This window comes from Neophocaena asiaeorientalis, unplaced genomic scaffold (genome assembly GCF_003031525.2).
Source record: "Neophocaena asiaeorientalis asiaeorientalis breed wild unplaced genomic scaffold, Neophocaena_asiaeorientalis_V1.1 scaffold698, whole genome shotgun sequence".
Taxonomy (NCBI): domain Eukaryota; kingdom Metazoa; phylum Chordata; class Mammalia; order Artiodactyla; family Phocoenidae; genus Neophocaena; species Neophocaena asiaeorientalis.
This window is the reverse complement of record NW_020171993.1, coordinates 2293320-2317711: the sequence shown is the minus strand read 5'-3', so window position 1 is coordinate 2317711 and position 24392 is coordinate 2293320. Positions and strand designations below refer to the sequence as shown.

Below are 24392 nucleotides of genomic sequence, written 5' to 3'. Positions count from 1 at the left end.
GGCCTCTCTTGTTGCGGACCACAACTTCAGTAGTTGTGGCACACGGGCCCAGCAGCTGCGTCGGGCGGGCTCCAGAGCACAGGCTGAGCGGTTGTGGTACATGGGCCCAGCTGCTCCGTGGCATGGGGGATCCTCCCAGACCAGGGCCTGTACCTGCGTCCGCTGCACTGGCAGGTGGACTCTTAACCACTGCATCACTGGGGAAGTCCCTCTAGTTTAACATTTACAAAGATTTTCAGTCTCCAAAGTTTCGATTGCTAAAGTGGAGTACAGCAGATTTAAAGTAAATTGTATTGCCTTAGTATCAAAATTAGTTTTAGCTTTCTAGAATGTTTATTTTTATTAAATTTCAACTGTTTTATCAAGACATTTTAATATTCTGGTTCTTTTATGTGAAGGTGAAACCAGGATTAAAACAGGCAAAGTATTGATTAGCAACTTTTTTGAAATGCACACATTGTCTTACTTTTACATGAGAACTTTTACTTTTTAGGGTAAGTACCAGGTATGGAATTTGAATTCACTTAGAGTATTAATTAGGAAGCAATGATTTAGCATTTTAGCCAAGGAAATAGTTTTTACATAAGAAAAGGTAGTTAGAGATTTTAAAAGATATTTTGGGCCACCGTCCATTTAAAATATTCTTTAATTTTACATTTTATTATAAAATTCCAATGGAAATAGGAATAGCTGCAGGAATTCACAGCAATGCTATTATTAATGCATTACTAATGCTTTGTTTTAGAATATGAAAGGTTGTCATAGTGTATTTTATTCATCCTCCTTCATTATTGCTAAAGCCATGTCTTAAGAATTTTGATCCTTAATAAAGTTCTATTTTATAAATAAAATTTGTGTTTTTCCATTTACTTTAAAAAGTTTTAATCTTCGTAACATTTGCTCTTGCATAGCGCTTCTGTTACAAAGTTTTGAGATACAGATTTATTCTAGGACGATGCTATGGAAATAAGTGGCTTGTTACTTGAATATCTCCTGTACTATAACTTTTAAACAAGTCCTTTAAATATATTAATTAGCCATATTTGTGCCCCAAAATATTAAGTTGTTGGTTTTGGAAAGAAAATTAGATTCTGCTATGTCTTTACTTTTATACTATGAAATGTGTAACAATATAGTTTTTTCAGGATTAAATTCTGGGTAGTTACTATGTTAAATCTCTGTGGGCCACTTGAAGACTGTTTTCGTAGGTCACCTTGGTATAGGAGACTGAAATGTGTTTGTACCTTCATTTTTGTTTACAGATATAGAAAGTAGTATGTGTCTTTGCATATGTTTGTATATGATCTCCTTCCTTCCTGGTTTCATTTTGCATGTGTTTCTGTGTTCTTATTTAACTGACAGCTCAGAAAGGAAAATGTCTGGATACATTTAGTTTAGATCTTAGCTCTGCATCACTTTAAACATGTGAGAAGACTTCATGTTAAACAGAATAAATGACAGTCTACATATAAGAGTTAGTAATTTGTGTTATTAATATGTGTGTGTACAGATTTGTGTAAATAGTGGCCCTGATTTAGTATCAATATAAGATATTAAAAGTGTTTACTGTTATTTTGTTAATTAAAAAAATTTATAAAGAAGTCAATAAAGGAGAAAATATTGATAAATGTCTTTTGATTGTATTTAACAATCATTCCATTGTGCAAAACAGAGCAAGGATCATTTCCAAACGGCCTCAGGTGAAATCTAATGGGAAACAATTTCAGACTGGTCTGAATTCACTGGTAAAAAAGAAACGTGTCTTAGATAAACATCTGATCTAAGTTATAGTACTTTGTACTATTTTTGTGATTAGCTTCTAATTTTTTTATTTTAATAAATATGGTTGGTTTTGCTAGATGAAATAAGATCCTATTATATTGTCTTTAATGTGGATTTTATAAAAATCCTTTTTTGTAGGTTATTTTGATTTATGAGTCTAAAGCAGCCTTTTCTTATTATGGATTGTTAAAGTTTTTTGTAAAGTGTTCTCCATAAAGTGAATACCTAGGTTGACATCAAATGTTTATGGAAAGGCATAATTTAAAATAAAAGACTCATTGCTTTTATTTTTAACTTTCACATTGCACTTTAACTTTTCTTGCAGGAGAGTTCTGATCTCCCCGTTGCTCTACTTTTGGCTCAGCATAAAGATAGATCTACCCAACTGGAAATGCAACTTGAGAAACCTAAACCTACAAAACCAGTGACATTTTCCACAGGCATCAAAATGGTAAGCTGTGTTTTAATCACTTGTTTGGAAGATATATTTCAAGGATTATAGTTTATAATTTTATATTGATTTTTATAGATAAACTGGGAGGTTCAGATATTTAAGAACAGTGTCTGATCTAGGCTACATGTCTAGAAATATAAATATGTGCATTGTAAGAGGAAAGTGAAAAATAATAAATAAATAATTTACAAAGTATGTAACACAGTTTTGTTCTATATGATATTGAGTTTGTATATGTTTTATTATTCTACATAAGTTTTTAAGCTTGTGGTGTAGAAAAACATTTCTTAAAAGAAAATGCAAACTTCCGCTTTCTGGTATGGCATGTAAGAAGCTTGGAAGTTGCCACTCCATCCTGACAACAAGTAAAAACCTGAACACACTGAAAAATCAATGACTTTTTTAGTAGAGAGAGGTCACAAAGCAAACCACTGCCCTTAAAATTGGAGAGACCAGCTGAGACTACAGTGAATCACAGTTCACCAGAGCAGCAACCTTGTTGGAAGCCAGTGCTGGTGTAGGGAAGCCTGAATTGGTTGACAAATTGCTGGAGGTTCAGTGTGGGCAACTCTGAGAGTTAAAAACTCCAGGGGAAACCGGTCATCAGAGGCCCCACACTTTTGTGAGTCTTACCTGTTGTGTCTTTACCAGATTCTCTCAGTGAATATCAGAAAAATCCCCTCATGCTTTTGAGAGAGGAAGGGGAAAAGGAATGACTTTGAAATATGCCAGAGCATTCTGTTCCTCCTAACAAGGCTTGCCCTTAGGATAAACTATTTCACCAGAGCCTAACCTGCTGGAGTTTTATCAGAGGATAACTGATGTGGGTGAAGGGAAATACACAACTTCAGCTCACTCTAGCCATCCTGTTCCACCTGAGGGGAGGGAGATGGATTGAGAAGTGTGTGTGTGAAGTTCACAGTCCAGAAGCACAGGCTTTCTAAAAGACTGAGATCTTATCATAAGGCTATAAATTGTTCAGCCATCCCCTTGCAGCTTACCACCATATTACGAAAGACCTGTTTATAGAAGTTCATTTTAAAAAGTGTATCATGCCTGGCTGTCAAAAAGAAATTTTAAGATATACTAAAAGGCAGAAAACACAATTGGAAGAGGCAGAGCAAGCACGAGAATCAGGATTAGATATGGCAGGGGTGTTGGAATTATCATACTTGGAATTTAAAACAGCTGTGATTAATATGCTAAGAGTGCTAATGGATAAAGTAGACCACATGCAAGAACAGATGGACGATGTAAGTAGAGAGATAGAAGTTCCAAGAAAGAACCAAAAAGAAATGCTAGAGAAAAAAAACCCACTGTAACAGAATTGAAGAGTGCTTTTGATGGCCTTATTAGTACGTTGGACATGCATGAGGAAAGAGTCTTGAGCAAGAGGATGTATCAGTAGAATTCTTGGAAACTGAAAACCAAAGAGAAAAAGCCCGGAATAAAAAAAACAGAACAGGGCTTCCCTGGTGGTGCAGTGGTTGAGAGTCCGCCTGCTGATGCAGGGGACATGGGTTCGTGCCCCGGTCTGGGAAAATCCCACATGCCGCAGAGCGGCTGGGCCCATGAGCCATGGCTGCTGAGCCTGTGCGTCCGGAGCCTGTGCTCCGCAACGGGAGAGGCCACAACAGTGAGAGGCCCACGTACTGCAAAAAACAAAACAAAACAAAAAAACAATAAAAAACCAGAACAGAAGAACAGAATATCCAAGGACTGTGGGGTGACTACAAAAGGTGTAACATAAGCATAATGGCAATACCAGAGAAGAAAGAAAGGAACAGAAGAAGTATTTGAAACAGTAATGACTGAGAATTTCCCAAAATCAACATCAGACATCAAACCAAAGGTCCAGGGAGTTCAGAGAACACCAAGTAGGATAAATGCCAAAAAGATCCTTATACCTAGGCATGTTATTTTCAAATAACAGAAAATTGAAGATAAAAAAATCCTGAGGAAGCCAGAGGGGGAAAAATCCCTCACAGAGGAGTAAAGATAAGAATTATTATCTGGCTTCTCCCTAGAAACCATGCAAGCAAGAAGAGAGCGGAGTGGACTATTTAAGGTGTTGAGAGAAAAAAGCCACCAACCTAGAATAATGTACTGTGCAAAATTATCCTTTAAAAGTAAAGGAGAAAAAAAAATTATCAGACAAAAACTGAGGGCATTTTTTGCCAGTAGACCATTTTTGCAAGAAATGTTAAAAGAAGTGCTTTAGAGATAAAATGATACAGGTCAGAAACTCAGATATCTAAGGAAAAGCATTGGAGAAGAAATGAATGAAGATAAAATAAAAACTTTTATTTTTCTTGTTCTTAATTGATCTAACAGATAACAGTTTAAAATAATAGTGACACTGTATTTGACTGTTTGCTTATGTGTATGTATATATGTATACTTCACACACATATCCTTATATAAGTGAAATGAATGATAGTGATGATACAAAAGATGGGAAGAAGCAATTAGAATTATTTTGTTATTATAAGGTACTCACACTACCCATGTTTTTACTACTCGGCTATTATTTTTGAGGTTTAAAATTGCCTACTTTGTCATATGTGTGCTATTAGATTATAAACATCTTGAGGGCAGAAGTTGTGTATTTTAACTTTGTATTGTATGATTGTGGGTATGTGCGTATCTGAATAACAGGAAATATTCATGATTTACTTATTTATTTATTTATTTAACATCTTTATTGGGGTATAATTGCTTTACAATGGTGTGTTAGTTTCTGCTTTATAACAAAGTGAATCAGTTATACATATACATATGTTCCCATATCTCTTCCCGCTTGCATCTCCCTCCCTCCCACCCTCACTATCCCACCCCTCCAGGCGGTCAGCACCGAGCTGATATCCCTGTGCTATGCGGCTGCTTCCCACTAGCTATCTACCTTACATTTGGTAGGCATATATGTCCATGCCTCTCTCTCGCTTTGTCACAGCTCACCCTTCCCCCTCCACATATCCTCAAGTCCGTTCTCCAGTAGGTCTGTGTCTTTATTCCTGTCTTACCCCTAGGTTCTTCATGACATTTTTTTCCCTTAAATTCCATATATATGTGTTAGCATATGGTATTTGTCTTTCTCTTTCTGACTTACTTCAGTCTGTATGACAGACTCTAGGTCTATCCACCTCATTACAAATAGCTCAATTTCGTTTCTTTTTATGGCTGAGTAATATTCCATTGTACATATGTGCCACATCTTCTTTATCCATTCAACCGATGATGGGCACTTAGGTTGTTTCCATCTCCGGGCTATTGTAAATAGAGCTGCAATGAACATTTTGTTACATGACTCTTTTAGAATTATGGTTTTCTCAGGGTATATGCCCAGTAGTGGGATTGCTGGGTCATATGGTAGTTCTATTTGTAGTTTTTTAAGGAACCTCCATACTGTTCTCCATAGTGGCTGTACCAATTCACATTCCCACCAGCAGTGCAGGAGTGTTCCCTTCATGATTTATTTTAAACTTACAAATGTAGGAAGTATGAACACATCTTTAAATAATTCAAAAGAGAACACTATCCATTAAGCAATTACCAGTGCTTTTGAACTAAAAGGCATTATGGTGTAGAGGAAAGAAAATAGGCTTGGAAAGACCCAGATACAATGGAAGTAAACCCCAGCTTTACCACTCACTAGATGTGTATCCGTGGGTAAAATGTTACTTTACTCTTTTTGAATTTGTGTTTTCATTGGTAAAGTTGTGATGATTTAGCTTTACATGATTATTCAGAGGATTAAAATATGTATATAAAATGCTAAACCAAGTGCAAATGTAATTTTACAAGTAACGCTTTCTGTTGTTATTATAGTTAAATATCTAAGTGGGTTACATTATAATCTCATTATGTTGTATAGTTAGGTAATACATATTTCAGAATGTCATGTAAGTGGAATCATACAGTGTGTAGCCTTTTAGGTCTAGCTTTGTTAAGTTAGCAACATGCATTTGAGATCATCCATGTTGCTGCATGTATCAATAGTTGTTCCTTTTGTTAAGTAATAATACCATTGTGTGGATATACCAGTTTCTTTATCTGTTCATCAGTTGAAGGACATGTGAGTTATTTCCTTTTTTTATGATTATGAATAAGGCTGCTATAAACATTTGCTTACAATTGTGTGTGTACATACGTTTTCATTTCTCTTGGGTAAGTACTACTAAGAATGAGATTGGTGATTTATATACGGTAGGGGTATGTTTAGCTTTGTAAAAAATTTTCAAACTGTTTTTCAAAGTGCCTGTACCAGTTTGCATTCCTACCGACATTGGTGACCAGTTGGTCTGCATCCTCAGTATTAAGAATTTTAGTATTTTAGGCATTCTAAACAGATGTGTAGTGGTTATCTCATTATGGTTTTCATTTGCATTTCCCTGATGACTAATGATGTTGAGCATCTTTTTGTGTGCTTATTTGTCATCATTTCATTTGACTTTAGTATTTAACTTAATATATTAGGTATCTTTCCAGATAGTGTTGTGACTTGTTATTTATTTTCTTTCTTCTTCCCTTCCTCTCTTTATTATAACCTTTTGTTTGGCAAAATGTATTGCATATACACAAAGGTGCACAGAACCAAACCATATAGCTTAGTGAATTATCACAAAGTGAGCATCTGTGTAACCATCACACAGATAAAAGAAAAAAGTATTCACAGTACTTTAGAAGTCCTCCTCATGACTTCTCACATCTGGCTAGCACCCCATTCCTTTTCCCAGAAACAGTCACTCTTCTGTATTTTGTGGCATTCCCTTTCTTGCTCTTTTAAATAGCTTTAACATCTAAGCATGTATGCCTTAACCTGATTAATGTTTTGCTTGTCCAACTTATATTTGTAAGATTCATCTATGTTTTTATATATAGCTGTAGGTTTTTTTCATTTTCATTGCTGTATAATGTTCCATTAGAGGAATATACTACTATTTATCCATTCTACTGTTGATAGATGTTTGGATTTTTTTGAGTTTTGGTATTATACATTATACTAACATTTTAATATATGTTTCCTGGTCACATGCACAGACATTGTTTCGTGAGCGTTTACCTAAGAGTAGAGTTACTAGGTCATAGTGATTATGTATGTTCATTTTAGGAGATACTGCCAAAACATTTTCCAAATTGATTTTCACCAATTGTACTTCTACCAACACTTGTGCTTTTCTGTCTTTTCCACTTTAACCATTCTGACGGGTATTTAGTACTGTTTTGTGATTTTAATCTGCACTTTATTTCACTGATCACTAATGAGATTGAGCATTGGCTGTCCTATTTTGTGAAATACCTGTTCAAGACTCTTGCTCATATGTAGAAGTTCTTTATATGTTGTGGATCTAAGCCTTTTATTAGTCATATGTATAGTAAATAACTTTTGTCACTTTATGTCTTGTTTTTTTTACTCTTAAGGGTGTCTTTTGAACTCTTTATTGTTTAACTTCCTATTATCCACCTGGAATTTTTTGTTTTCTTTTTTTGTGTGTGGTGGGAGGGAGGTGATCCAATTACTTTAATGCATGTTGAGATTCATATAACCTAAGTGTGTGATGGAATACTTATTGTTTGTTATTTTAGCAAAATTCAGGTTTTGGTTCAAGGGCAAGGTGAAAATTTAGACACAGTTTTTATGTGGAATTACTGAATTTATTCCATATTCCTGAATGTGGAGACCAACACATAATGTAGATGAAAATCTAAATGTTTATGAAGTTGAGTCTCTATACTGTTTGGAAAAATCATCCCTAAAATGCAGGATGAAAAGTAACATTTATTGAACACCTGTATCCCAGGGTTTGATTACATTGAACAGATGTTGGCAAGGATGCCAACACTGCTTAAGACTTTGTGACCTGGACCTGTGATAGTTTCTTTTAATAAAAGGTGTCATTTTCTGTTGTTATATCTCCATGAAATAGATGGTATTCCTATTTTTTCAGATCTGAAAACTGAGTCTCAGAGAGGATAGATTACATGTAAAAGATGGCACTGAAACTCTCTTTCTACTATACCTTATTTAGTTAATGAGAATACTGAAAAACAAAACATAAATTCTGTGTTAGGTGTCTTTCTAATCTGAGGGTAGCTAGGATTTCAACTGTTGCTTCTAATAGTGGACTGATTGTATAGAGGGTAATCTAAGGGACAGGAGCCACCGCAATGACCTTTTCTTTTCTTGATCTGCTGTACTTAAAGAAAAGTCAGACACAACAAATGAAGTTAGATATGCTGAACTTGGAGAGCGTCCAAGGGAGACATATAAATTTAATTAAGCTTTTTGGGAATAGATCCTTTGCCGTGTGACTGAGAAGACAGGATTTATTTATTTAGTAAACCTAGAGAAATATGAAGGGTTAAAAATTGGCGTAAAATAATTAGTATGAAATGAGGATTTAATTATTATGTATTGAGATATGTAGAGTTGAGACAGTGAATATATTTTGGTTAGGAATGTTCACAGATTGGCTGAATTTTTTGAATTATATTCCCTAGGAATTAAACTCTCATTGAGTGGGGAAGTGCTAGGGGTACAGTACATATTAGAAGAATTATTTATATATAATTTGTGACTTGAATATCTAAGAGAGTTCCACTTAATCACTGTTTTATGTATGAATAGGTGAAACTTTATTTTGTATATATTTTGTCCTCTCTGGGGTAATAGCTTTTTGCACTCCTAAAGTAGGGATTGCAGCTTGTTTTCTCAGTCATTTGTTAGTTATTTTAATCTAATTGGTTCAGATTCCAACAATATAATATTAGGACCTCTGTTTCTTTTTATTTTATAAATAATTCTAATTAAATTTTCCCCTAAAGAATAGATGTGGTTACCATTATTACATCATTCCTAGTTGAACCAGTGAACAGACCTCAAAGTAGCAGTTTTTCATCCCCATTTGTTACTAGCTTGTATCATTAAATATCCATACATCATATCTACAGACTTAAGTACTAAGTCTTAGTCTTTTGGAAGCACAGAAAGACACCTTGATCATGTTGTAAAATTAGAAACCAGAATCTAAGGCTGGGAATCTGGTGCTTCTTCAGTTGTGATGGTGTTCTATACTTCGCTACGCTTTGGCATGCAAACTGGAAACAAACTGAGTCACAAAGATAAGCTAAGAATTGTTAAGTATAGCTTTTGGTCCTTTGTTGTTGATTGCTGGAGAGCAGTAAAGGGGAGCCTGTCATTTGTTGCCAAAGGCAAAAGCTGTTTGAGTATTTTACCCTTCATGTTTAAAAAACTTTTTTTAATATTATCCATGGGTAAGCCAGAAGGGAGCTCATCTTTGACATAAATTGGCTTTTCTGATTACAACAAATAGGATTTAGCTATTTTCATCAAACATTGCTTATTATCCTGAACTCATTTGAAGATTAAACTCTTTGTTAACATTTGTTTATAGAAAATTGATATCCAACTGTGTGTGAAATAAGAAAGTAAAAACTGTACTGAGCAATTAAATCTATTCTTAATATATAATGTTGCGCTTTGGTAGCAAATCAAATTGTAGAAACCAAAGAAGTAATGGGGGGGAGGATCTTCAAGATGGTGGAGGAGTGGGGCCTCCCTGCTGGCGCAGTGGTTGGGGAAACACCTGCCGATGCAGGGGATGCGGGTTCGTGCCCCGGTCCGGGAGGATCCCACGTGCCACGGAGTGGCTGGGCCCGTGGGCCATGGCCATTGAGCCTGCGCATCCGGAGCCTGTGCTCCGCAGCGGGAGAGGCCACAGCAGTGAGAGGCCCGCGTACCGCAAAAAAAAAAAAACATGGCGGAGGAGTGAGACGTGGAGATCACCTTCCTCCCCACAAATTCATCAAAAACACATCTACATGTGGAGCAACTCCTACAGAACACCTACTGAATGCTGGCAGAAGACCTCAGACTTCCCAAAAGGCAAGAAACTACCTATGTACCTGGGTAGGGCAAAAGAAAAGAGAAAAAACAGAGACAAAAGAATAGGGATAGGACCTGCACCTCTGGGAGGGAGCTGTGAAGGAGGAAAAGTTTCCACACATTAGGAAACCCCTTCACTGGCGGAGACGGGGTGGTGGTGAGCAAGCTTCGGAGCCACGGAGGAGAGCACAACAGCAGAGGTGCAGAGGGCAAAGCAGAGAGATTCCTGCACAGAAGATTGGTGCCAACCAGCGCTCACCAGCCTGAGGGGCTTGTCTGCTCATCCGCCAGGGTGGGTGGGGTCTGGGAACTGAGGCTCGGGCTTCGGAGGTCAGATCCCAGGGAGAGGACTGGGGTTGGCTACGTGAACACAGCCTGAAGGGGGCTAGTGCTCCACAGCTAGCTGGGAGGGAGTCTGGGGAAAAAGTGGGAAGGACTCTGGAAAAAGTCTGGAACTGCCTAAGAGACAAGCGACCATTGTTTCAGGGTGTGCAAGGAGAGGGGGTCCAGAGCACTGCCTAAACAAGCTCCAGAGATGAGCTTGAGCTGCCGCTATCAGCGTGGACACCAAGATCGGCGTGAAACGCTAAGGCTCCTGCTACAGCCACAAAGAAGCCTGTGTACAAGCACAGGTCACTATCCACACCTCCCCTCCCAGGAGCCTGTGAAGCCCACCACTGCTAGGGTCCCGTGATCCAGGGACAACTTCCCTGGGAGGACACATGGCATGCCTCAGGCTGGTGCAACGTCATGTTGGCCTCTCTGTTGCAGGCTCGCCTGGCATTCCATACCCCTTCCTCCCCCCGGCCTAAGTGAGCCAGAGCCCTCTAAACAGCTGATACTTTAACCCCATCCTGTCTGGGCGGGAACAGACGCCCTCAGGTGACCTACACGCAGGGATGGGGCCAAATCCAAAGCTGAACCCCAGGAGCTGTGCGAACAAAGAAGAGAAAGGGAAATCTCTCCCAGCAGCCTCAGGAGCAGTGGATTAAATCTCCACAATCAACTTGATGTATCCTGCATCTGAAGAATACCTGAATAGACAACAAATCATCCCAAAATTGAGGCAGTGGACTTTCAGAGCAACTGTAGACTTGGGGTTTGCTTTCTGCCTCTAATTTGTTTCTGGTTTTATGTTTATCTTAGTTTAGTATTTAGAGCTTATTATCATTGGTAGATTTGTTTATTGATTTGGTGACTCTGCCTTTTTTATAATATGTGTGTGTGTGTGTGTATATATATATATATACACACACATACATATTTTTTTCTTTTTTCTCTTTTTTGTGAGCGTGTATGTGTATGCTTCTTTGTGTGATTTTGTCTGTATAGCTTTGCTTTTACCATTTATCCTAGGGTTCTGTCTGTGCTTTTAATTTTTTTTTTAAAGTATAGTTTTTAGTGCTTGTTATCATTGGTGGGTTTGTTTCTTGGTTTGGTTGCTCTCTTCTTTCTTTATTTTTTCTTATTTTTAATAATTAAAAAAATTTTTTAAATAACTTTATTATAATTTTCTTTCTTTCATTTTTTTTGTTTTGCTCTGCCCTTTTCTTCTGAGCCATATGGCTGACAGTCTTAGTGCTCTGGCCAGGTGTCGGACCTGAGCCTCTAAAGTGGGAGAGGTGAGTTCAGGATATTGGTCCACCAGACACCTCCTGGCTCCACCTAATATCAAACAGTGAAAGCTCTCCCAGAGATCTCCATCTCAACGCTAAGACCCAGCTCCACTCAGCGACCAGCAAGCTATAGTGCTGGACACCCTATGCCAGACAACTAGCAAGATAGGAACACAACCCCACCCATTAGCAGAGAGGGTGCCTAAAGTCATAATAAGTTCACAGACACCCCAAAACACACCACTGGACGTGGTCCTGCCCACCAGAAAGACAAGATCCAACCTCATCCACCAGAACACAGGCACCACTCCTCTCCACCAGGAAGCCTAAACAACCCACTGAATGAACCTTACCCATAGGGAGCAGACACCAAAAACAACAGGAACTACGAACTTGCAGCCTGCGAAACGGAGACCCCAAACACAGTAAGTTAAGCCAAATGAGAAGACAGAGAAATACACAGCAGATGAAGGAGCAAGGTAAAAACCCACCACACCAAACAAATGAAGAGGAAATAGGCAGTCTACCTGAAAAAGAATTCAGAGTAATGATAGTAAAGATGATCCAGAAATCTTGGAAATAGAATGAAGAAAGTACAAGAAACGTTTAGCAAGGACCTAAAGAACTAAAGAGCAAACAAACAATGATGAAGAACACAATAAATGACATTAAAAATTCTCTAAAAGGAATCAATAGCAGAATAATGGAGGCAGATGAACGGATAAGTGACCTGGAAGATAAAATAGTTCGAAAACTACTGCAGAGCAGAATATAGAAAAAAGAATGAAAAGAATTGAGGACAATCTCAGAGACCTCTGGGACAACATTAAATGCACCAACATTCAAATTATAGGGCTCCCAGAAGAAGGGAGAAGAAAAGGGACTGAGAAAATATTTGAAGAGATTATAGTTGAAAACTTCCCTAACATGGGGAAGAAAGTAGACAGTCAAATCCAGGAAGCACAGAGAGTCCCATACAGGATAAATCCAAGGAAAAACACACCAAGACACATATTAATCAAACTATCAAAAATTAAATACAAAGAAAAAATATTAGATGCAGCAAGGGAAAAGCAACAATTAACATATAAGGGAATCCCCATAAGGTTAACAGCTGATCTTTCAGCAGAAACTCTGCAAGCCAGAAGGGAGTGGCAGGACATATTTAAAGTGATGAAAGGGAAAAACCTACAACCAAGATTACTCTACCCAGCAAGGATGTCATTCAGATTCAACAGAGAAATTAAAACCTTTACCGACAAGCAAAAGCTAAGGAAATTCAGCACCACCAAACCAGCTTTACAACAATGCTAAAGGAACTTCTCTAGGCAGGAAACACAACAGAAGGAAAAGACCTACAATAACAACCCCAAAACAATTAAGAAAATGGTAAAAGGAACATACATATCAATCACTACCTTAAATGTAAATGGATTAAATATTCTAACCAAAAGACATAGACTGGCCGAATGGATATAAAAGCCAGACCCGTATAAGGCTGTCTACAAGAGACCCACTTCAGACCGAGGGACACATACAGACTGAAAATGAGTGAATGGAAAAAGATATTCCATGCCAGTGGTTTCCAAAAGAAAGCTGGAGTAGCAATTCTCATATCAGACAAAATAGACTTTAAAATAAAGACTATTAGAAGAGACAAAGAAGGACACTACATAATGATCAAGGGATCAATCCAAGAAGAAGATATAACAATTGTAAATATTTATGCACCCAACATAGGACCACCTCAATAGATAAGGTAAATGCTAACTGCCATAAAAGGGGAAATCGACAGTAACACATTCATAGTAGGGGACTTTAACACCCCACTTTCACCAATGGACGGATCATCCAAAATGAAAATAAATAAGGAAACATAAGCTTTAAACGATACATTAGACAAGATGCACTTAATTTATATTTATAGGACATTCCATCCAAAAACACCGGATTACATTTTCTTCTCAAGTGCTTATGGAACATTCTCCAGGATAGATGATATCTTGGGTCACAAATGAAGCCTTGGTAAATTTAAGAAAATTGTAATCATATCAAGTATCTTTTCTGACCACAACGCTATGAGACCAGATATCAGTGACAGGAAAAAATCTGTAAAAAATACAAACACGTGGAGACTAAACAGTACACTACTGTGATCACTGAAGAAATCAAAGAGGAAATCAAAAAATACCTATAAACAAATGGCAATGAAAACACGATGACCCAAAACCTATGGGATGCCGCAAAAGCAGTTCTAAGAGGGAAGGTTATAGCAATAAAATCCTACCTCAAGAAACAAGAAACATCTCAAATAAACAACCTAACGTTACACCTAAAGCAGTTAGAGAAAGAAGAACAAAAATCCCCCAAAGTTAGCAGAAGGAAAGAAATCATAAAGATCAGATCAGAAATAAATGAAAAAGAAATGAAGGAAACAATAGCAAAGACCAATCAATAAAATAAAAGGTGTTTCTTTGAGAAGATAAACAAAATTAATAAACCATTAGTCAGACTCATCAACAAAAAAAAGGAGAAGACTCAAATCAATAGAATTGGAAATGAAAAAGAAGAAGTAACAACTGACAGTCAAGAAATACAAAGGATCGTGAGAGATTACTACAAGCAACTATATGCCAATAAAGTGGACAACATGGAAGAAATGCACATATTCTTAGAAAAGCACAACCTTCTGAGACTGAGCCAGGAAGAAGTAGAAAATATAACCACACCAATCATAAGCACTGAAATTGAAACTGTGATTAAAGATCTTCCAACAAACAAAAGCCCAAGACCAGATGGCTTCAGGCGAATTCTGTTGAACATTTAGAGAAGAGCTAACACCTATCCTTCTCAGACTTTTCCAAAATATAGCAGAGGGAGGATCTAAACTCATTCTACAAGGCCACCATCACCCTGATACTAAAACCAGACAAAGATGTCACAAGAAAAGAAAACTGCAGGCCAGTATCACTGATGAACATGGATGCAAAAATCCTCAACAAAATACTAGCAAACAGAATCCAAAAGCACATTAAAAGGATCATACACCATGAACAAGTGGGGTTTATCCCAGGACTGCAAGGATTCTTCAGTATACGCAAATCAATCAATGGGATACACCATATTAACAAATTGAAGGATAAAAACCATATGATCCTCTCAATAGATGCAGAAAAAGCTTTCAACAAAATTCAACACCCATTTGTGATAAAAACTCTCCAGAAAGTAGTCATAGAGGGAACTTACCTCAACATTATAAAGGGCATATATGACAAACCCACAGCCAACATTGTTCTCAATGGTGAAAAACTGAAACCATTTCCTCTAACATCAGGAACAAGACAAGGTTGCCCACTCTCACCACTGTTATTCAACATAGTTTTGGAAGTCGTAGCCACGGCAATCAGAGAAGGAAAAGAAATAAAAGGAATCTAAGTTGGAAAAGAAGAAGTAAAGCTGTCACTGTTTGCAGGTGACATGATACTATACATAGAGAATTCTAAAGATTCTACCAGAAAACTACTAGAGCTAATCAATGAATTTGGTAAAGTAACAGGATACAAAATTAATGCACAGAAATCTCTTAAATAAATAAATAGTTTATTTACAATGCTGTGTTAGTTTCAGGTGTACAGCAAAGTGATTCAGTTATACATATATATACATGCATTCTTTTTCAGATTCTTTTCACATATAGGTTATTATAGAGCATTGAGTAGAGTTCCCTGTGCTATACAGTAGGCCCTTGTTGATTATCTATTTTATATATAGTAGTGTGTATATGTTAATCCCAACCTTCTAATTTATCACTAAACACTAATTTATCACTAAACACTAATGATGAAAAATCTGAAAGAGACATTAAGGAAGCAGTCCCATTTACTATTGCACCAAAAAGAATAAAAGACCAAGAATAAACATACCTAAGGAGACTAAAGACCTGTATGCAGAAAACTATAAGACACTGATGAAAGAAATTAAAGATGATACAAATAGATGGAGAGATATACCATGTTCTTGGATGGGAAGAATCAACATTGTGAAAATGACTCTACTACCCAAAGCAATCTACAGATTCAATGCAATCCCTATCAAACTACCAATGGCATTCTTCACAGAACTAGGTCAAAAAATTTCACAATTTGTATGGAAACACAAAAGATCCCGAATAGCCAAAAGAATCCTGAGAAAGGAAAATGGAGCTGGTGGAATCAGGCTGCCAGACTTCAGACTCTACTACAAAGCTACAGTAATCAAGACAGTATGGTACTGGCACAAAAACAGAAATATAGATCAATGGAACAGGATAGAAAGCCCAGAGATAATTCCATGCACATATGGTCACCTTATCTTTGATAAAGCAGGCAAGAATATACAGTGGAGAAAAGACAGCCTCTTCAATAAGTGGTGCTGGGAAAACTGGGCAGCTACATGTAAAAGGATGAAATTAGAACACTCCCTAACACCATACACAAAAAATAAATTCAAAATAGATTAAGGACCTAAATGTAAGGCCAGGCACCTTAAAACTCTTAGAGGAAAACCTAGGTAGTACACTCTATGACATAAATCACAGGCCGATCCTTTTTGACCCACCTCCTAGAGAAATGGAAATTAAAAGAAGAAACAAATGGGACCTAATTAAGCTTAAAAGCTTTTGCACAGCAAAGGAAACCATAAACAAGACGAAAATACAATCCTCAGAATGGAAGAAAATATCTGCAAACTAAGCAATTGACAAAGGATTTATCTCCAAAATATACAAGCAGCTCATGCAGCTCAATATCAAATAAACAAAGAACCCAATCCAAAAATGGGCAGAACACCTAAATAGACATTTCTCCAGAGAAGATATACAGATTGCCAACAAACACATGAAGGGATGCTCAATGTCACTAATCATTAGAGAAATGCAAATTAAAACCACAATGAGGTATCACCTCAGACCGGTCAGAATGGCCATCATCAAAAATTCTACAAACAATAAATGCTGGAGAGGGTGTGGATAAAAGGGAACCCTTTTGCACTGTTGGTGGGAATGTAAATTGATACAGCCAGAGACATTATGGAGGTTCATTAAAAAACTAAAAATAGAACTAACATATGACCCAGCAATCCTACTACTGGACATATACCCTGAGAAAACCATAGTTCAAAAACAGTCATATACCACAGTGTTCATTGCAGCTCTATTTACAGTAGCCAGGACATGGAAGTAACCTAAGTGCCCATTGACAGATGAATGGGTAAAGAGATGTGGCGCATATATACGATAGAATATTACTCAGCTATAAAAAGAAACGAAATTCAGTCATTTGTAGTGAGGTGGATGGGTCTAGAGACTGTCATACAGAGTGGAGTAAGTCAGAAAGAGAAAAACAGATAACGTTTGCTAACACATATGTATGGAATCTAAAAAAAAAAAGTGGCTCTGAAGAACCTAGGGGCAGGACAGGAGTAAAGACTCAATCGGAGATAATGGAGTTGAGGACACGGGGAGTGGGAAGGGTAAGCTGGGACGAAGTGAGAGAGTGGCATGGACATATGTATACTACCAAATGTAAAATAGATAGCTAGTGGGAAGCAGCTGCATAGCACAGGGAGATCAGCTTGGTTCTTTGTGACCACCCAGAGGGGTGGGATACGGAGGGTGGGAGGGAGATGCAAGAGGGAGGAGACGTGTGGGTTTATGTATACATATAGCTGATTTACTTTTTTATACAGCAGAAACTACACAACATTGTAAAGCAATTATACTGCAATAACGATGTTAAAAAAAAGTAATGTGAAAATGCAAGTAGTAGTAGAGGTTTTTTTTTTTTAAGTATTTTTTAAAAGTTAACTTTTTTTGCTGCGAGTGTCTTCATTGCTGTGCCTGGACTGTGTATAGCTGCGGTGAGCGGGGGCTCCTCTTTGTTGCGATGCGCAGACTTCTCATTGCGGTGGCCTCTGTTATTGTGGAGCTTGGGCTCTAGGTACATGGGCTTCAGTAGTTGTGGCACTCGGGCTCAGTAGTTGTGGCTCGCGGGTTATAGAGTGCAGGCTCAGTAGATGTGGCGCAAGGTCTTGGGTGCTCCACTGCTTGTAGGATCTTTCCGGACCAGGGCTCGAACCTGTGTCCCCTACATTGGCTGGCAGATTCTTAACCACTGTGCCACCAGGGAAGTCCCAAGTAGTGGTAGCGTTAATATTTTTGTCTATAAATGTGTTTTGAAATATAAGCCAAATTACCATTAAAAACTGTCTTATCAGTTCTTATTATGCATTTATGAAACTCATAGGTAAATGATTATGTCTTATAATTAACTAGGTACCCGGTGATTACTTTCTTTTAGCATTTAAATTCTCCAGGTATTTTGTGTTATTTCAATAAAATTGTGATCTATTCTAATTTTTACCATGGATATCTCTGAAGAGTTATACATAAATAAATAGAAGTTTGTTTAATACAGTCATATTTTAAAGGAAATGGAGGATCTTATAACTCAAGATACTCCTATGGTGAGTACTTTAATGTGACCTGAATAAATATTTTTATAAAATGAATAGCCACTCATGTTGAAAATTATAAATTTGAATTTTATTATTTTAGAATTATTGAAAAAGGGTTGTTCTTATATTATTATAAGGGGCTTGAATTGTAGCTCCTCTACTACATACATATTCGGTGTATGGCCTTGGGCAAATCTTATAACCTCTTTAAGCCTTGGTATACTCTGTTCTTAAGAACTGAGTTTTAATGTCCGTTTCTGATAATTTCATCATCTGTCATTTCTCTGTCTGCTTCTATTGACAATATTTTTTCCCTCCTGGTGTGGGTCATATATTCCTGCCTTGTTTTTGAATACCTGGTAATTTATGATATTTCATTAAATATTTTCAGACTTTGGGGTTGCAGTTAAGTTACCAATAATCTGTTAGATCCTTGCATGGATTTCTTTTAAGCATTTTTAGGGTCTAGCAGAGCTGTCTTTAATGTTAGGCTAATTTAGCTCTACTTTCAAGGTGTTACCATTTTGAGGACTCTATCTGTCATGTCTGTTGTATTGAGAGGCCTCTTTACCTTGTTTATTGAGAATATAAACTATTCTGGTCCTGTGTGAGTTTTGGGAATTTTTTGACCCATTGCTTTCCAGGTTATTTCCTTGGGTTTGAGTAATTCACTCTCATGTCCAGATGTACACAGGCAAAAGTTAAGGACGTCACTCTGCAGATCTCTAGAGCAGAGGTGGGCAAATTTACAGCTCACAGACCAAGTCCCACCTACCACCTGCTACTGTAACTAAAGTTTTATTGGAACATAGCCATACTCATTCATTTATGTATTGTCTTTGTCTGCTTTCGTGTTTTAATGGCAGAGTTAAGTAGCCTGTGTATAGCCTGCAAAGCCTAAACAATTTTTCTGCCCTTTACAGAAAATGTTTGTGACCCCTGCTCTAGAGTTTTCTCTCTGTGCAGCATTTTCTTTTCTGGTAATCTAACCTGTAAATTATAGCCACCTTGACAGCCCTGAAGTCTGATCTCAGTCTCCCTGACTCCCCGGCTTTGTTTGAGTTCCCCTTGCACATATCATGGCCTGGAAATGACCTCCATGTAGTACACCAGGGAAATATAGGTATCGCTTCATTTCCTTTTCTTCCCTTGGGGATCACAGTCCTGTACTGACTGATACTCAGTTTCTAATTTCTGAAAACCATAGATTCTTATGTTTTTTTCATTTTTTTAGTTGCTTAAGGTGGGAATGGTCCATCCAGAGTCCTTGTTATAGTAAAATGGTCATATGCAGAAGTAGCAGCGTAATATTTTGAGATTCAATTACTCAGCCATAAAAAGAAACGAAATTGAGCTATTTGTAATGAGGTGGATAGACCTAGAGTCTGTCATACAGAGTGAAGTAAGTCAGAAGGAGAAAGACAAATACCGTATGCTAACACATATATATGGAATTTAAGAAAAAAAAATGTCACGAAGAACCTAGGGGTAAGACAGGAATAAAGACACAGACCTACTGGAGAACGGACTTGAGGAAATAGGGAGGGGGAAGGGTGAGCTGTGACAGGGCGAGAGAGAGGCATGGACATATATACACTACCAAACGTAAGGTAGATCGCTAGTGGGAAGCAGCCGCATGGCACAGGGATATCAGCTCGGTGCTTTGTGACCACCTGGAGGGGTGGGATAGGGAGGGTGGGAGGGAGGGAGACGCAAGAGGAAAGAGATATGGGAACATATGTATGTGTATAACTGATTCACTTTGTTATAAAGCAGAAACTAACACACCATTGTAAAGCAATTATACTGCAATAAAGATGTTAAAAAAATATTTTGAGATTCATTCCTATTGTTTTGCGTATCAGGAATTAGCTTTATTGCTATATAGTATTCTATTTGTTTGAATATACCAGTTTAGTGATTCTGTTGTTGACAACTACCTGAGCTGTTTGTAGTTTTTGACTATAAATTAAGCCTCTATGAACTTTCTTGTATAAATTATTTTGTGAACACGTTTTTTTTTTCAATTTAATTTAATTTCATATTGGAGTATAGTTTATTTACAATGCTGTGTTAGTTTCAGGTGTACAGCAAAGTGATTCAGTTATACATATATATACATGCATTCTTTTTCAGATTCTTGTCACATATAGGTTATTATAGAGCATTGAGTAGAGTTCCCTGTGCTATACAGTAGGCCCTTGTTGATTATCTATTTTATATATAGTAGTGTGTATATGTTAATCCCAAACTTCTAATTTATCACGCCCCCCCACCTTTCCCCTTGGGTAACCATAAGTTTGTTTTTGAAGTCTGTGAGTCTGTTTCTGTTCTGTAAATAAGTTCGTTTGTATCGTGTATTTTTAGATTCCACATATAAGTGATATCATATGATATTTGTCTTTCTCTATCTGGCTTACTTCACTTAGGATGATAATCTCTAGGTCCATCAATGTTGCTGCAAATGGCATTATTTTATTCTTTTTTATGGCTGAGTAATATTCCATTGTATACATGTACCAAATCTTTTTCCATTCCTCTATTGATGGACATTTAGGGTGCTTCCATGTCTTGGTTATTGTAAATAGTACTGCAGTGAACACTGGTGTGCAGGTATCTTTTAGAATTATAGTTTTCTCTGGATATATGCCCAGAAGTGGGATTGCTGGATCATGTGGTAGTTCTAGTTTTAGTTTTTTAAGGAAGCTCCATATTGTTCTCTGTGATGGTTGTACCAATTTACATTCCCACCAACAGTGTAGGAGGGTTTCTTTTTCTCCACACCCTCTCCAGCATTTATTTTATTTTATTTATTTTTTAAAAATTTATTTATCTATTTATTTTTATTTTTGGCTGCGTTGGGTCTTCATTGCTGTGCGCAGGCTTTCTCTAGTTGTGGTGAGCAGGGGCTACTCTTTGATGCGGTGCATGGGCTTCTCATTGCGGTGGCTTCTCTTGTTGCGGAGTATGGGCTCTAGCTGCATGGGCTTCAGTAGTTGTGGCACGTGGGCTCAGTAGTTGTGGCTTGTGGGCGTAGTTGCTTTCGGCATGTGGGATCTTCCCGGACCAGGGATCAAACCTTTGTCCCTTGCATTGGCAGGCAGATTCTTAACCACTGCACCACCAGGGAAGTCCCGCCAGCATTTGTTGTTTTTTGATGATGGCCATTCTGAGTGGTGTGAGATGATACCTCATTGTAGTTTTGATTTGCATTTCTCTAATAATTAGTGATGTTGAGCATCTTTTCATGTGCTCTTTGGCCATCTGTATTTCTTTTTTGGAGAAATGTCTATTTAGGTCTTCTGCCCATTTTTGGATTGGGTTGTTCATTCTTTTGACATACAGCTGCATGAGCTGTTTGTGTATTTTGGAGATTAATTCCTTGTTGGTTACTTCATTAGCAGTGTTTTCTCCCATTCTGTGGGTTGCCTTTTCGTTTTGTTTCTGGTTTCCTTTGCTGTGCAAAAGCTTTTTAATTTTTTTTTTGTTTATTTTTTTTTTTTTTTTCCATTCTGTGGGTTGCCTTTTCGTTTTGTTTCTGGTTTCCTTTGCTGTGCAAAAGCTTTTTAATTTTTTTTTTGTTTATTTTTTTTTTTTTTTTCCATTCTGTGGGTTGCCTTTTCGTTTTGTTTCTGGTTTCCTTTGCTGTGCAAAAGCTTTTTAATTTTTTTTTTGTTTATTTTTTTTTTTTTTTTCCATTCTGTGGGTTGCCTTTTCGTTTTGTTTCTGGTTTCCTTTGCTGTGCAAAAGCTTTCAAGTTTAGTTCAGTTCCATTTGTTTGTTTTTATTTTCATTAGGAGGTGGGTACTGTGATTTATGTCAAAGAGTGTTCTGCCTATGTTTTACGCTAGGAGTTTTATAGTATCTGGTCTTACATTTAAGTCTTTAATCCGTTTTGAGTTTATTTTTGTGTATGGTGTTAGAGAATGTTCTGACTTCATTCTTTTACACGTAAGCTGTTTAGTTTTCCTAGCACCATTTATTGAAGAGACTGTCTTTTCTCCATTGTATATTCTTGCCTCCTTTGTTGTAGAGTAATTGACCATAGGTTCATGGGTTTATTTCTGGGCTTCTGTCCTCTTCCATTGATCTATGTGAACACATGTTTTAAATTCTTAGTTCAATATATGAGTGAAATTGCTTGTTTATAGTGTAGGTATTTATTAATTTAGAAGAAAATACCAATCATTTTTTCTATAGTGGTTGTACACTTTTGTACTGGCATCAGTAATATGAGACTTTTGATTGCTTTACATTTTGTCATCATTTAATACTGTCAGCATTTTAAAGTTTAGGTATTTTGGTGGGTGTTTAATGGTATTTCATTGTGATTTTAGTTTGTATTTCCTTGAGAACTAATATGTTGCATACAAGTCTTTTGTCAGATAATCTGTTTTACAAATAATTTCTCCCAGTCTTTAGCTCACTTTTTCATTTCCTTTTATTTTTATCTTTTTGGCCATGCGGGTTGTGGGATCCTAGTTCCCTGACCAGGGATTGAACACTTGGCAGTGAAAGCATTGAGTCCAAACCACTGGACCCCCAGGGAATTCCCTACTCTTTCATTTTCTTAATGGTATGTTTCGATGAGCCAACATGTTAAAGTTTGATGAAATCTCATTTATGGATTTATTTTTTTCTTTTAAGGTTATTCCCCTTCTGTTTCCTGTATGCATAAATAATCTTTAAATTCCCTAAGGTCACAAAAATATTCTCCTATTTAAAAGCTATTTATAGTTTTTGCTTTTACAGATAGATTCCTGATCCACCTTGGATTAATTTTTATGTATGATGTAAATTACATGTAGAGGTCCATTTTTTTGCACATGGACATCCAGTTGTTCTAATTCTATTTGTTGAAAAGACTTTCTTTGTTAGGTAGTGTATGTCTTCCAGTTTTGTCCATTTTCAAGATTGCCTCCTGCATATTCTTCAAAATTTTAGAATTTGTTAATTTTTACAAAAAGGTTTCATGAGATAATATGGGTTCTGTTGGATCTATAGATGAATTTCTGGAGAATTGAGGTCTTTCTTAACAATGTTGAGTCTTCTAATCCATGAACATGGTATACTTCTTTTATTCAGGGCCTCTTTAACTTACCTCAGCAATGTTTTGTGCTTTTTAGTAGTTGGTCTTGAATGTATTATCAAATTTGTCCCTAAGCATTTTATGTGGCCTCTCCCGTTGCGGAGCACAGGCTCCGGATGCGCAGGCTCAGCAGCCATGGCTCACGGGCCCAGCCGCTCCACGGCATGTGGGATCTTCCCAGACCGGGGCATGAACCCGTGTGCCCTGCATCGGCAGGCAGACCCTCAACCACTGCGCCACCAGGGAAGCCTTTGGCTACTTTTTAAAGGAAATAGTTATTTAAATTTCATTTTACTGTTGCTTACTCCTACTATATACTTTTTTTTTTTTTTTTGCGGTACGTGGGCCTCTCACTGTTGTGGCCTCTCCCATTGCGGATCACAGGCTCCAGACGCGCAGGCTCAGTAGTCATGGCTCACGGGCCCAGCCACTTCGCGGCATATGGGATCTTCATGGACCAGGGCACGAACCTGTTTCCCCTGCATCAGCAGGTGGACTCTCAACCACTGTGCCACCAGGGAAGCCCCTACTATATACTTTTTATAGTGGTCTTGTATCTTGTGCACTGGCTTATTTTACTTTGTAGTTTTCACAGTTGCTTTTACATTGTTTTTTTTTTAGATAATCATGTCATCTGCATGTAGAGACAGTTTTACTTCTTCCTTTGTTTTTTTTCTTTTTCTTGCCATATTTCCCTACCTAAAGGGAAATTCATTTAGCCTTTCAACGTTGTATATCATATTAGCTATAGACTTTTCATGGATGTCTTCAGTTAGACTGAGGAAAGTTCCTCTTATCTGAGTGTACTGAAATTTTAAAAACTTCATGAGTGGCTGTTGAATTTTGTTAGATGCTTTTTTACTGCATCTGTTGAATAATGGTTTTTCTTCATTACTTTGTTAATGTGGTATGTTAAATTTTCAAATGTTAAATTAACTTTACATTACTGTGATAAACCCTACATGATTCTACCTGGTCATGATATATGCTAATTTGCTAATTTTTTTTTTTTTTTTTTTTTTTTTTCGGTACGCGGGCCTCTCCCTCCCGGGG

At 37.3% G+C, this 24392-nt stretch overlaps 1 protein-coding gene across 1 annotated transcript in view; it reads left to right on the top strand.

Annotated features, from left to right (window-relative positions):
* Positions 1–24392, top strand: part of MNAT1 (MNAT1 component of CDK activating kinase) — a 210978-nt gene that overhangs the window by 71749 nt on the left and 114837 nt on the right. Inside the window, exon 6 of the mRNA XM_024748460.1 lies at positions 2108–2233. Within this exon, the coding sequence (XP_024604228.1) occupies positions 2108–2233 (126 nt within the window). The remainder of the gene's footprint in view (positions 1–2107; positions 2234–24392) is intronic.